This window comes from Lynx rufus, unplaced genomic scaffold (assembly GCF_022079265.1).
Source record: "Lynx rufus isolate CCGP_SWC_20201006 ecotype Redwood Valley unplaced genomic scaffold, mLynRuf1.p SCAF_2, whole genome shotgun sequence".
Taxonomy (NCBI): domain Eukaryota; kingdom Metazoa; phylum Chordata; class Mammalia; order Carnivora; family Felidae; genus Lynx; species Lynx rufus.
This window is the reverse complement of record NW_025814834.1, coordinates 210,710,379-210,721,221: the sequence shown is the minus strand read 5'-3', so window position 1 is coordinate 210,721,221 and position 10,843 is coordinate 210,710,379. Positions and strand designations below refer to the sequence as shown.

Genomic DNA, 10,843 nt, shown 5'->3' with positions numbered 1-10,843 from the left:
AAAGCTAATGGCCAGGGGAAAGAATTCAACATGATGTAATAGGAGAAAACACACTTATCAGACAGACTGCTAAGTGCTGGCCGAGAGCCAGGACCCAGGGCCAGCTGTAGCAGGCTTGTGCTTGGGAAATGCGAACGAGAAAAAGGGGAGTGTGAAAGATGGGAAATGCAATGTTTTGAAATTCAAATCCTAAGGGCAAAGTAGAAATCCTCTTTGCACTGATGAGAAATCACCAAGAATCTACATTTAAGTGGTGACATTTGACTTTATTCTAACATCTCCTACGTCCAGCCCATGGTTTAGAGACTGGTAACTTCCAAGAAGATTGGTAAACTTGTAACTTCCTATGTCAACCAAAGACATGCTCCAGTTGGTTGCACTTTATCTCAGAAATGGCGTGAAATAAAAACCCAAACCTTATTTGTGTCATACGTGAACAGCACAATCACAAAGGAGGGGCTGCTCCCGAGGTCAGCCTTGCAAAGACGCTAAAGCACATGATGCTCAACCCAACCACCGCTCAACAGCCAGGCAGAAAAACGTATGTCACGACAAGGGCAAAAATCATTTCTAGAAGGAGCTATTACTAGGATTTCCTTCCAGGATCAATTTCCACATTGCATGAATATGGACGGGTGGGCCCCATGTGCTCTGGAAGTAAAAACAAGCCCCAAAGGGAAAAAAACAGTATTTTTTGATGCTTCAAGGATTTCTCATGATACTGGCATCTTGGAATTCCCTACCAGCCTCCTAAGTGATACCAGAGAAAGGGTTCCAGAAAAGAAATATCTCTAAGAGATTTCCCTGGGCACCTTAGCTTTGTAAGAGAAACAGAAAATGAGAAAGCTTTTAGGGCTTAAAAAAAAATCCACATATGCCCCCCCCCCCAAAAAAGAAAAGAAAAAGGCAGCCTCTGAGGATCAAGTTTTAAGGGAACAAATGTGGTTTTTGGCAACTTGCAATCAAATACGATTGTCAGAAAATTCCAAAATCAGACACCAAAATGTTTTTTCTGAGACACAGAGGGAGCACGCAAAAGACCAGTGGACACGAGGTAGACAGGCGTGTCTGCATAAACATCGTCTCACGGTGATCCTGGCACACACATGTGGAAAAGAATTCCTGGCTGGGTAACTTTCCTCAGTCACGAGGGCAGAACGGGGCCAGGCAGAGGGCATTACCGCTCGGGTCCTCTGTGCTTTTCAAGGGAAGGGAGGAACAGTTCTCTACAGGCTCCTTTCCCCCTGCCAGCTCCTGGAGCTCGTGGGTCTGGAGCCTCCACCTGTGCACCTTACACACGCTCTTTCTTTCTCTAACTCCAAGAAGGCCACGTAAGGACTTATGGGGGCTCTTCAGTTGCCTTAGGTTACGTTCTGACATTAGTCTGTTCCCTAAATTCTTGGTCTAGTTACCAGCAATGTAGAAAAAGGCAGCCGAGCCTCTGCTAAAACACAGCAACAATTTGATCTGAACCAGGACGGAGACCTCTCCCTCTCTGTAAACACAGTTGGCTATATAATATATATTTATATATTTATATATAATTTTTTTCGTAATGGAGGTTTGACCCCAGCCTGCAGTGAGTGAGGTTGGGAACTGGGGGTTTGGTTTATGGGGTAATTCTGTCCTTTGTTTTCCCAATTCGCAGTCCAAATGCTTGCACACTGGAAAATTAAAAGCCACAGAAAGGGAAGGGGGTTTAGAACATATTATCTCTTTGCTCGCACAAAGTACAAGGCGTTTGTTTTTGGATAGTACTTCACATTCTGTTTCTTGTCCATGAGTCCTCCAAATATGATGAGTTCGCCCCTGCCTTGTACCACTGTGTGCAGGCTGGTTTCAGGAGGTCCGACCACAGAACTGCTATTAAATACTTTCCATTTGACCCGCCCCTTCTCCTTGGTGTCTTTAATGTCTAGCACGTACATCTGCATGGGCTTGCAGTTCATACTCTGGTACAAAGGTTTGCCAACATTCAGGGACTGCGGAGGGTGGTGCCCCAGGCGGCGGGCGATGGGAGGTAAGGAATGCCCATCCCCTTGGGCAGGCCCTGGGCGAGGGACGGGCACTGTTTCTCCACTGCTCAGGTTCTGGCTCCCGGGGGAGCCTGGAGAAGACCCCAGAGGAGGACTTAGTGCTGTGGACGCTGAGGGGCCTTTGGATGACATTGCTTTGATGGCTTCTAGGCTCCGACGCAGGGCACCTGGGGAGACAGCCCCTGCAAGGGCACTGGCCACGTGTGGTGGGGTATGCACACCATTCGTCTGTTCGGGAGGGTGTCTCGTGCTTCCCCCAACTGTCCTGTTGTCCACACCATCCATATGATTGCTACTCGAAGTGGGTTTCAGATCCCAATTCAGATCTATTGATCCTAACCTCAGATCTTTCTGATCTGGTAGTGACCCTCGTCGGGGGGCCAAAGAAAGTCCCATTTTGAGGTCATATCCGTCAGTGGTAGATGGAGTGCTAGGAGACACGGCCTGCACAGGGCTGTCCAAGGAAGAGCCACCAATCACTGCTGTTCCTGGAGACAAATTCCCACCATTGAGGATGGGGGAGCCATCTCCTCTGGCTGGGGACAGGCTCCCTTCCCGGGAACTTGAGGGGGTCTGCCTTTGAGCTCTGGGCCTCAGTGTTCCCCAGCGGCCGTTAACACAAGGAGCTTCATCCATACTCCTTACTGGAGACTGAGAGCGGTACTCTCGGGTTTCGGGAACCAGGGCTGGAGGAGTGGCGCTGATAGGTGATGGGCGAGAGTTCAAACTTGGGCTGAGTGGGGCTCTCCCGCTAGGAGCCTGACTGAAGACCACCACACACTGCCCCACCTGGAAGACAAAAGACCTGTGCTCAGTTCTGATCATTCGTCTAAATGGCAAACATTTGATCATGAGCATCTGGGGAGGCCAGGCATTTTGTAGGTACCTGAGACACTGAGATGAAAATAATGGAGCCTGCCTTCTAGGCTAGAAGGGGAGATAGACATGGGGATAATTTTTGCTGGAGCATGACAGGTGTTACCATTAGAGTTGTATGTACAGGACAGGGGAGGGGTGGAGGGAGGAATCAGTTTTGGTTTGGGGACCCTGAAGAAAGGTTCATAGACAAAGAGATGCTTAAAAAGCTAGCACTAGGGGCGCCTGGGTGGCGCAGTCGGTTAAGCGTCCGACTTCAGCCAGGTCACGATCTCGCGGTCCGTGGGTTCGAGCCCCGCGTCGGGCTCTGGGCTGACGGCTCGGAGCCTGGGGCCTGTTTCCGATTCTGTGTCTCCCTCTCTCTGACCCTCCCCCGTTCATGCTCTGTCTCTCTCTGTCTCAAAAATAAATAAATGTTAAAAAAAAAAAAAAAAAAAAAAAAAAAAAGCTAGCACTAAAAGGATCAGTGGGGTATATGGGGTGGGGTGGGGAGCGCCTGGCTAGGTCAGTCAGGAGAATGTGCTACTCTTGATCTCGAGGTTGTGAGTTCGAGCCCCACGTTGGGTGTTGAGATTACATAAATAAATACACTTAAAAGAAAAAAAAAAAAAGGATCAGTGGGGCCCACACAGGTTTCTCATCTAAAGGTTCATATATGAGCAATGCCCCAGGAGTTATGGTTAATGCCCACTTCTTTTATGATGTCAAGGTGTTTTTCATTTCTATACAAATTTGCTTGCAAGTCTGACGAGCTAATTTGGCCCTACAGTTAGGACGTCTTCTCTCACTGGCCTGTCAGTCCTCTGCTCACCCGGCAAGCTGGATGGCACCACAGTTCTGGAGCCCCATGATCTTCATTTTCTACCTTGAGTGGCTGCCAGGCCCAGGGGCCTGAATGCATGTGCAACAACCAAGCATCCTTGAAGAGCTGTAAGAGAAGGACCGACAGGAGGGCTCAGGTGTGGTACAGGTTACAAAACATACACACATAGTTGGAATTTCAAAGCCATGCTGTTTGGTCTAGAGAGTGTGTGGGCTCTTCAGAAGAGCAACATTTTTGGTTAGCCATTCATTCATGCCCCTTCATTTATTCATATACCACCACTGGCCTGGAAATATGGAACTGTGCTTGTGACCTACGAATGAATTTTAAGTGGTTCTAAATTTTGCCTGAGGTACAGCGCATGTGTAGGTGGTGTAAATAATACATATCCATAACTTTCTGAATCTGCATTCTTAAATAAATTCCATGTAAACTGTTTTTCTGTCCCACTCCTCCTAGAAACATGACAGCACATTACAGCCTAAAAGAGGAAGTAGGAGTAGGGAGAATATACAAATATTTAAGAGACGAACATCTCTGATTAAAAGCACCTCTCCCCCCTCCAAAAAACAAAAACAAAAAGCAGATCTCAACCAGAAAATACAAAGGTTATATATATACCCAAAGTGAAAACGTATTCTCTAAGTACAAATGTGGAAATGGTCTTATCACTGCTTACAAGGTGACACAGGGAAACAAGTTTCGAACACTTAGCAACGTGTGCATCGGAATATGCCACACCAGCAATACTCACAGCGTTGGGACCGCCACACCCTCCAAGGATTAAGATAGTTGCATCATCTATGACAATCTGGGGAGAGGAAGACATTTAAAATAAAACTACAAAGACACAGGCACCTGACCTCCTACGCATCAGTGGTATATGAAAACAGCCTACCCAGATCCCAAACGAGAGTATTCTAGTCATCATAAGCTCTCCAGTCTCCCCAAACCATGTTAATTCTGATGTCTGGGGGCAAATTACTGATGATTCACCTGAATGGATATATCCTTTGTTGATCAAACATTAAAATGAGCGTACCAACCACACAAAATGCAGGGTTCTCTTGAGAAATGAAATAGCAAAGTAAATGCTTTGGGGAGAGGCATAATATAAAGCCACTGAAAATTAATACAACCCATTAGAAGTTGAAAAATAAATACCAGCAAAAAAGAACGACAAAGTCTCTTTGGCTTATGCATGTTGGCATCTTACCTGACTCCCTCCTCCCTTTCCCATCCTAACAGGAAGATGCTACAGTGTTTGCTGAATAGTTATTTTAATTCCTGAGCACCTGAGATTGGCCACCTCGAGGATGAGGACTGGGGCCGGAGATGTTCGGCTTGGACCACGCCCACTGCTCGAGGTCAAGGACCCAGACATCGTTGCTCCTATAAGATAAGGACAGGAGAATGAAGGAGTCAGGAGCCACCAGGGACCCCAGAACTGATATAAATGAAGTTACATTGGTATTTTATTTATTATTATTTTTAAGTAGGCTCCATGCTGAACATGGGGCCTGAACTCACAACCTTGAGATCAAAAGTTGCATGGTCTACCAACTGAGCCAGCCAGGTGCCCCTTGAAGTCACATTTATAAAGATGCCTAGCAAAGTGCCATGCTGATGCCATCTTAAATTATATTTTTCTTCCCCTTCTTTCCCTGGAACCCACCTCAAGAACTTCAAACCTCTGTTCTTCCCACTGACCCGTAAGTCCTCTTTTGAGTCAAACCTACAGCGACACACTAGTATCTAAAGTAAGAATGAATTTTCGTTGGAAGTTTAATTGGCAACAGCTACTGGTCAAGATACAGTCTTTCAAAAGCAAAAGCCACAAGGAAGAGAAAAAAACTGATGCAAAAAGTAGCTCTATCATTGTCTAGGAGATAAAGATTTGTCAATTCTGGCTATACAAATTAATTTCACCGTGGCTAATGAGATTTGCAGTTTTATCAAGGACAAACTGGCATCTCCAACCCCCAAGGGACCAGTACGGCAAGGACAGACTCCTGGAAGGCAGTCTCTATTTTACAGTCATCTTGCTAAGGTCGTTTATTCACATAGAGGAACACGGAATAAGAACTCTAATACCGTAAAGCCCTAAACTGTCTCAGCTGAAGGGCAGCTCACGGTGTCTCAACTGTTTTAAAACAGGAAGATGTGGGGTACGCTGCCTGACAGGGAACAGGGTTGGGTCTGGAATGGTTTTACTGCTGACAGCCCATCAACCTGCCTTTCAGAGCACAGGGAAAATGACCACTACTGCAGCTACCACCAAACCAGATAAAGAGGGATTCAGATGGATGGCTCTGGCTCTTGACGTTGGCCTGAGCTGCTGAGTCATGGCCAGAGATGATGAGGACAGTGGGTGTATCAGACCTGACAGATTTCTTGCTCCTACCCACTCCCCCAACCCATCCTGTCTGGAGAAGGAACCATTTTCACCTGTCCTGTCAATCTAGCTCTCTCCGCTAAAGCCCAAAAGGGCACAGGCTGGCTCACAAAGGAGAGCAGGTAAAAGCACCCTGTGCTTCTTGGACAGCAGCCTTCCGTAAGCACAGGTAGAAACAGACAAGGTGGAGGCTACCTCAGAATTTGATCCCACCGAGTGAACCACATACCAAATAAAAAGATCCTACACAGCTGACTTTATGGAGGAAGGTTTCCAATGTGTTGCTCTATGATGAGGGGATCAACAACTGGAATGCTAGGAAGCAACACGTGGTTGGATTAATTAGAATCATGCTCAGGAATACTAACCTGACTAGTTCACTCTTCTGACCTGTTATTCCCAGGAGTATTTACCTTCAGGTTGATAGTCAGCAAACCAAATATACTTACATTTGCCGGGATCCTAAGGAGCCACCAAAGACAATCATCTTATCATCTATCACACAGGAGGAATGGCCAGCCATGGGAGGTGGCCCATGGGTTGTCACAATGCAGTTCCACCTAATATAAAAAGACAGAAAGAAGCCAAGAAGTCAGCACCACCTGGTCGTATGTGTTTCAGGTGGCAGCAGTAAGTCAGTACCCACTTGACGGGACGATTCTATCACCTTCAGTAGAGCTACTGGTAGGATAATAAATGGAGGATGGCAGAAGGTATTTATGCCCTTCTTATAAACCTGCTAAAGCTATATTCACTTTCAAGTTCTCAGTGAGTATGGCTTGGAGGTAGAGTGGAGAGAGGACCAGGGAAGCCATCGTGGCTCTTCGCCGCTCCAGGCTAGCGTGCTAAAGGAGCATCACCTGTACTTCCTTCTACAGTCCCGATCAGCTGCAGCTACTGAGAGCCCTGTACTAAGTAGTCTGTTCCAAGAACAAAGGAAAAAGAGTCAGGAGTCAGTCTTGCGGACACAGAAGGAACAATGAATCATCTGAATCCACGGCACACCTGGGGACTTAGCAGCCAGAACTATTCTCCAACTGGCACATTCATTTCTCTAGGAAGAGGGATAAATCTCTTCCACTTTTTCTCTTGGGAATAAAGGTTCATAGCTTTAGTTTTTCTTTCAAAAAAATTTTAACCTTTTCTCTAAACTTAACAACAACAACAAAAATCTTTTAAAAACGTAAGCTCTATCAGCCTGAACTCACGACCTGGAGATCAAGAGTCACGTGCTCTTACCGATTGAGCCAGCCGGACACCCCTTAGCTTTAGGTTTTCAGGGGGTCCTGTAAACTCTCTGAAACTGTCAGCAAAATCTATGCATATGTAAATTTTTTTCCTGGAAAAGAGTCCATAGCTTTTACCAAATTCTCAAAGAGATTCCTGGTCACAGAAAGATTCATTTATTCATATATGTATGTATACATAAATATGTGTGTGTGTGTATATATATGTATATATATATATATATATATTTTTTTTAATTTATTTTGAGAGAGAGAGAGAGAGTGAGCACAAGCAGCGGAGGGGCAGAAGGAGAAAGAGAATCCTAAGCAGGCTCCATGCCCAGTGAGGAGCCCAGAGTGGAGCCCAAGGAGGGGCTTGATCTCAGGATGGCAAGATCATGACCTGAGCCGAAATCAAGAGTCAGACGCTTAACTGACGGAGCCACCCAGGCACCCCAGGAATCCATTTATCTAAAATCTTTTATTCCAGATTGGAAGAATCTTATCTTTGTGGCTTACCAGTTTTTAGAGGGTGAGTAAGTATGTATTTCATCAAAGAATCTCTCTGGTTGGTGTAGGGGATAAGGGCTTGGCCGCGTCCAGCCACCAAACAGCACCAGCAGGTCCTTGTACACGACCAGAGTTGCCCCAGCTTTAGGGGAAGGATAGGACCCTAGGAAAGTCAATAACACCATCGTCAGGATTCAGGGTCTCACAAGCTGTAGGGAGGTTGTCTATATATGACCATTCCCTGGAAGAGTCACAAAAGGGGAACCTATACCATAAAACATAAGGGAAAGGCAGAGACAAAACTGGTTTGCAGGTCTGACAGAAAACCATCACCAATTTATACATTTTTTTTTTTGTATAGTTGACACACAATGTTACAACATAGTGATTCCACAAGTTTATACACTATGCTAAGTTCAACACAAGTGTAGCTACCATCAATAGCTACATCGACTATTACAATATCACTATCAATTTATACGTCTTTTATAATTAAAACAGAGAAACCTGAATTAGAGGAAAGTTACTTAGTTTGCTTACCTGAAATGAGGGATGAGAGTACCTATCTCATAAGGCTGTTTTGAGTATTAAATAATACATCTGAAGCACACAGCACACTGCCTGGCACCTAGTAGGTGCTCAATAAATGTTGACTCTCCTGCCCATCCCTTTAATAAGCTTAATAGACATAACAAAGGAAAGAAAATAACAGATCAAGGAGTATATATACAGGCTAGTTCCTGGATGCAACTTAAAAAATAAAATAACTGCTGTTACCCAACACAGGTAAAAAGGGAGGCATGCAGTTCTCATTTGTTAGCATAGTGGCCTCTAGGCCTCTAACTGTGGGCTTCACTAGCACAAATGGGGGCGAAATTTCAGGCACAATATGAAGACATTCCAGTGAAGAGGTAGGCCGCGGTACCAAGAGTGGCTATGAAGTCCCTCCAGGCTGGATCTGTGAGCTTTGCTGACCAAACTTTGGAACAACAGAAATGTGGCTGATGCTAGAAAACCTCACAGATAACAAACGTCACACAGGAGCATGATCTTTCAGAGCCCTTTCTGCATTTATGTAACAACTGCTAGTTCTCCCAACCTCTTACTCTGCATGCCAGAGTAAGTTTGCTTTAGTTTGCTTAAGACCAAAGAAATTTGTCTCAATACATACGTAAATATGTACATATGTACCCAGGTGTCAGTAAATACTAATATTCAAGAAGAAAAATTTGTTAAAGCTGCAGGGTCCCTTAAAAAAGACAAAAATCATCAGAAGGAATCCCAACAGTGTATTAACCTCACGGCAGCGGAGGTGCTCCCATTCCGGGAGACAGAGGTGCCTTCCCCTTCAGCAAAGGGTTTTTGGGGACACGGTGTTGATGACAAAGTCTCAAGGTTGAAAAAGCGGAGTAAGTGATGGTCTTCTCGGGATCCAACTTAAGAGTAACTTACCATGTAATGAGAAGGTACCAATTCTCAGAATATGGAGTGGGCATCTCAGAGTATGATGTGGCATCAGCTATTCTGAATACTTTCCTAATAGAACAGACACCAATCCAGACAGGATCTGACCACAGAAATGAGTCTTCTCTAGGAATGATTCTCCTGTCAATCGGCAGCACAGACTGAGGTCATACTGGCTGAGGTACTGCATGAGTTGGCTCTTGCTACCCTCCTACCCCCCAGGTATCACGACTAAGGGGGCTATTGTCCTTCACAGAGTCTTGTGATTTCTGGGGTAAACTTTTTGCCTTCCCGGGAGGAAGCCTCCTAGACCAACGAGAAAACCTAACTAATACAATGGTCTAGTTAAAATGTTAGTATTATCCCCAAATTATTTAATTTGTGAAATATCAAACAAAGCTTCAAGTTCTTACCCTTACCTTGGAATTCGTAAATACTATGAAAAAATTGGGAAAAGCTTAAAAAACCTACCAGACTAAAATCTGGTTTTGGACTTGAAATACTGGAAATCCTGGCTTTTAAAATCAAGTGTATAAAGTAAAGCAGCACCATTTGCAATGAAATGGATGTAGCTAGAGTATGATGCTAAGCAAAATAAGTCAGTAAGAGAATGACAAATAAAGAAGATATGGGGTGTGTGTGTGCGCGCGCGCACGCGCGCACACACACACACACACACACACACACACACAATGGAATAGTACCTGGTGATCAAAATGAATGAAATCTTGCCATTTGCAACAACGTGGATGGAACCAGAGTGTATTATTTGCTAAGCGAAATAAGTCAGAGAAAGCAAGTGTCACATGATTTCACTCATATGCGGAATTTAAGAAACACAGCAGATGAACACAGAGGAAGGGAAGGAAAAATAAGACAAAGACAGAGAAAGAGGCAAACCTTAAGAGAGTCAAATACAGAGAACAAACTGAGGGTTTCTGGGGGGAATGGGCTAAATGGGTGATGGGTATTAAGGAAGGCACCTGTTGGGATGAGTACTGGCTGTTCTATGTAAGTGATGAATCACTGGGTTCTAGTCCTGAAACCAATACTACACTATATGTTAACTAACTTGAATTTAAAAACAGAACAAACGAACAAACAAAAAAAAAGGTAATCAACAGGAGAAAAAAAAAAAAAAAAGACCAAACAAACAAATGAGCAAAAGGAAAAAGAGAAACCAACAAACAGACTCGTAGCTGTAGAGAACACACTGATGGCACCAGAGGGAAGGTGGGCAGGGGCATGGGTTAAATAGGTGAGAGGGGATTAAGGAGCACACTTGTGATGAGCAGAGGGTACTGTATGGAAACGCTGAATCACTATATTATGCACCTGAAACTAATACTACACACACTGTATGTTAACTAACCGGAAATTAAATAAAAGCTTAAAAGAATAAAATGAGGCAGCAGACCCAGGGCTCCCAAAACAGCAAAACATGGAAACAATCAGGGGCACCTGGCTGGCTCCATCGGCGGAGCGCGTGGACTACTGATCTCAGGGTTGTAAG

The 10,843-nt window shown here is 44.8% G+C and overlaps 1 protein-coding gene across 1 annotated transcript in view; it reads right to left on the bottom strand.

Moving 5' to 3' along the window:
* Positions 1–245: 245 nt before the first annotated feature.
* The window catches only part of FBXO42 (F-box protein 42), a 95,949-nt gene continuing 85,351 nt past the window's right edge, over positions 246–10,843 (bottom strand). The window contains exons 5-10 of the mRNA XM_047082802.1: positions 7,876–8,029; positions 6,580–6,690; positions 5,031–5,127; positions 4,490–4,546; positions 3,724–3,840; positions 246–2,825 (exon numbers count right to left, since the gene is read on the bottom strand). Coding sequence (XP_046938758.1) covers positions 1,710–2,825; positions 3,724–3,840; positions 4,490–4,546; positions 5,031–5,127; positions 6,580–6,690; positions 7,876–8,029 — 1,652 coding nt within the window. The 3' untranslated portion in view covers positions 246–1,709. The remainder of the gene's footprint in view (positions 2,826–3,723; positions 3,841–4,489; positions 4,547–5,030; positions 5,128–6,579; positions 6,691–7,875; positions 8,030–10,843) is intronic.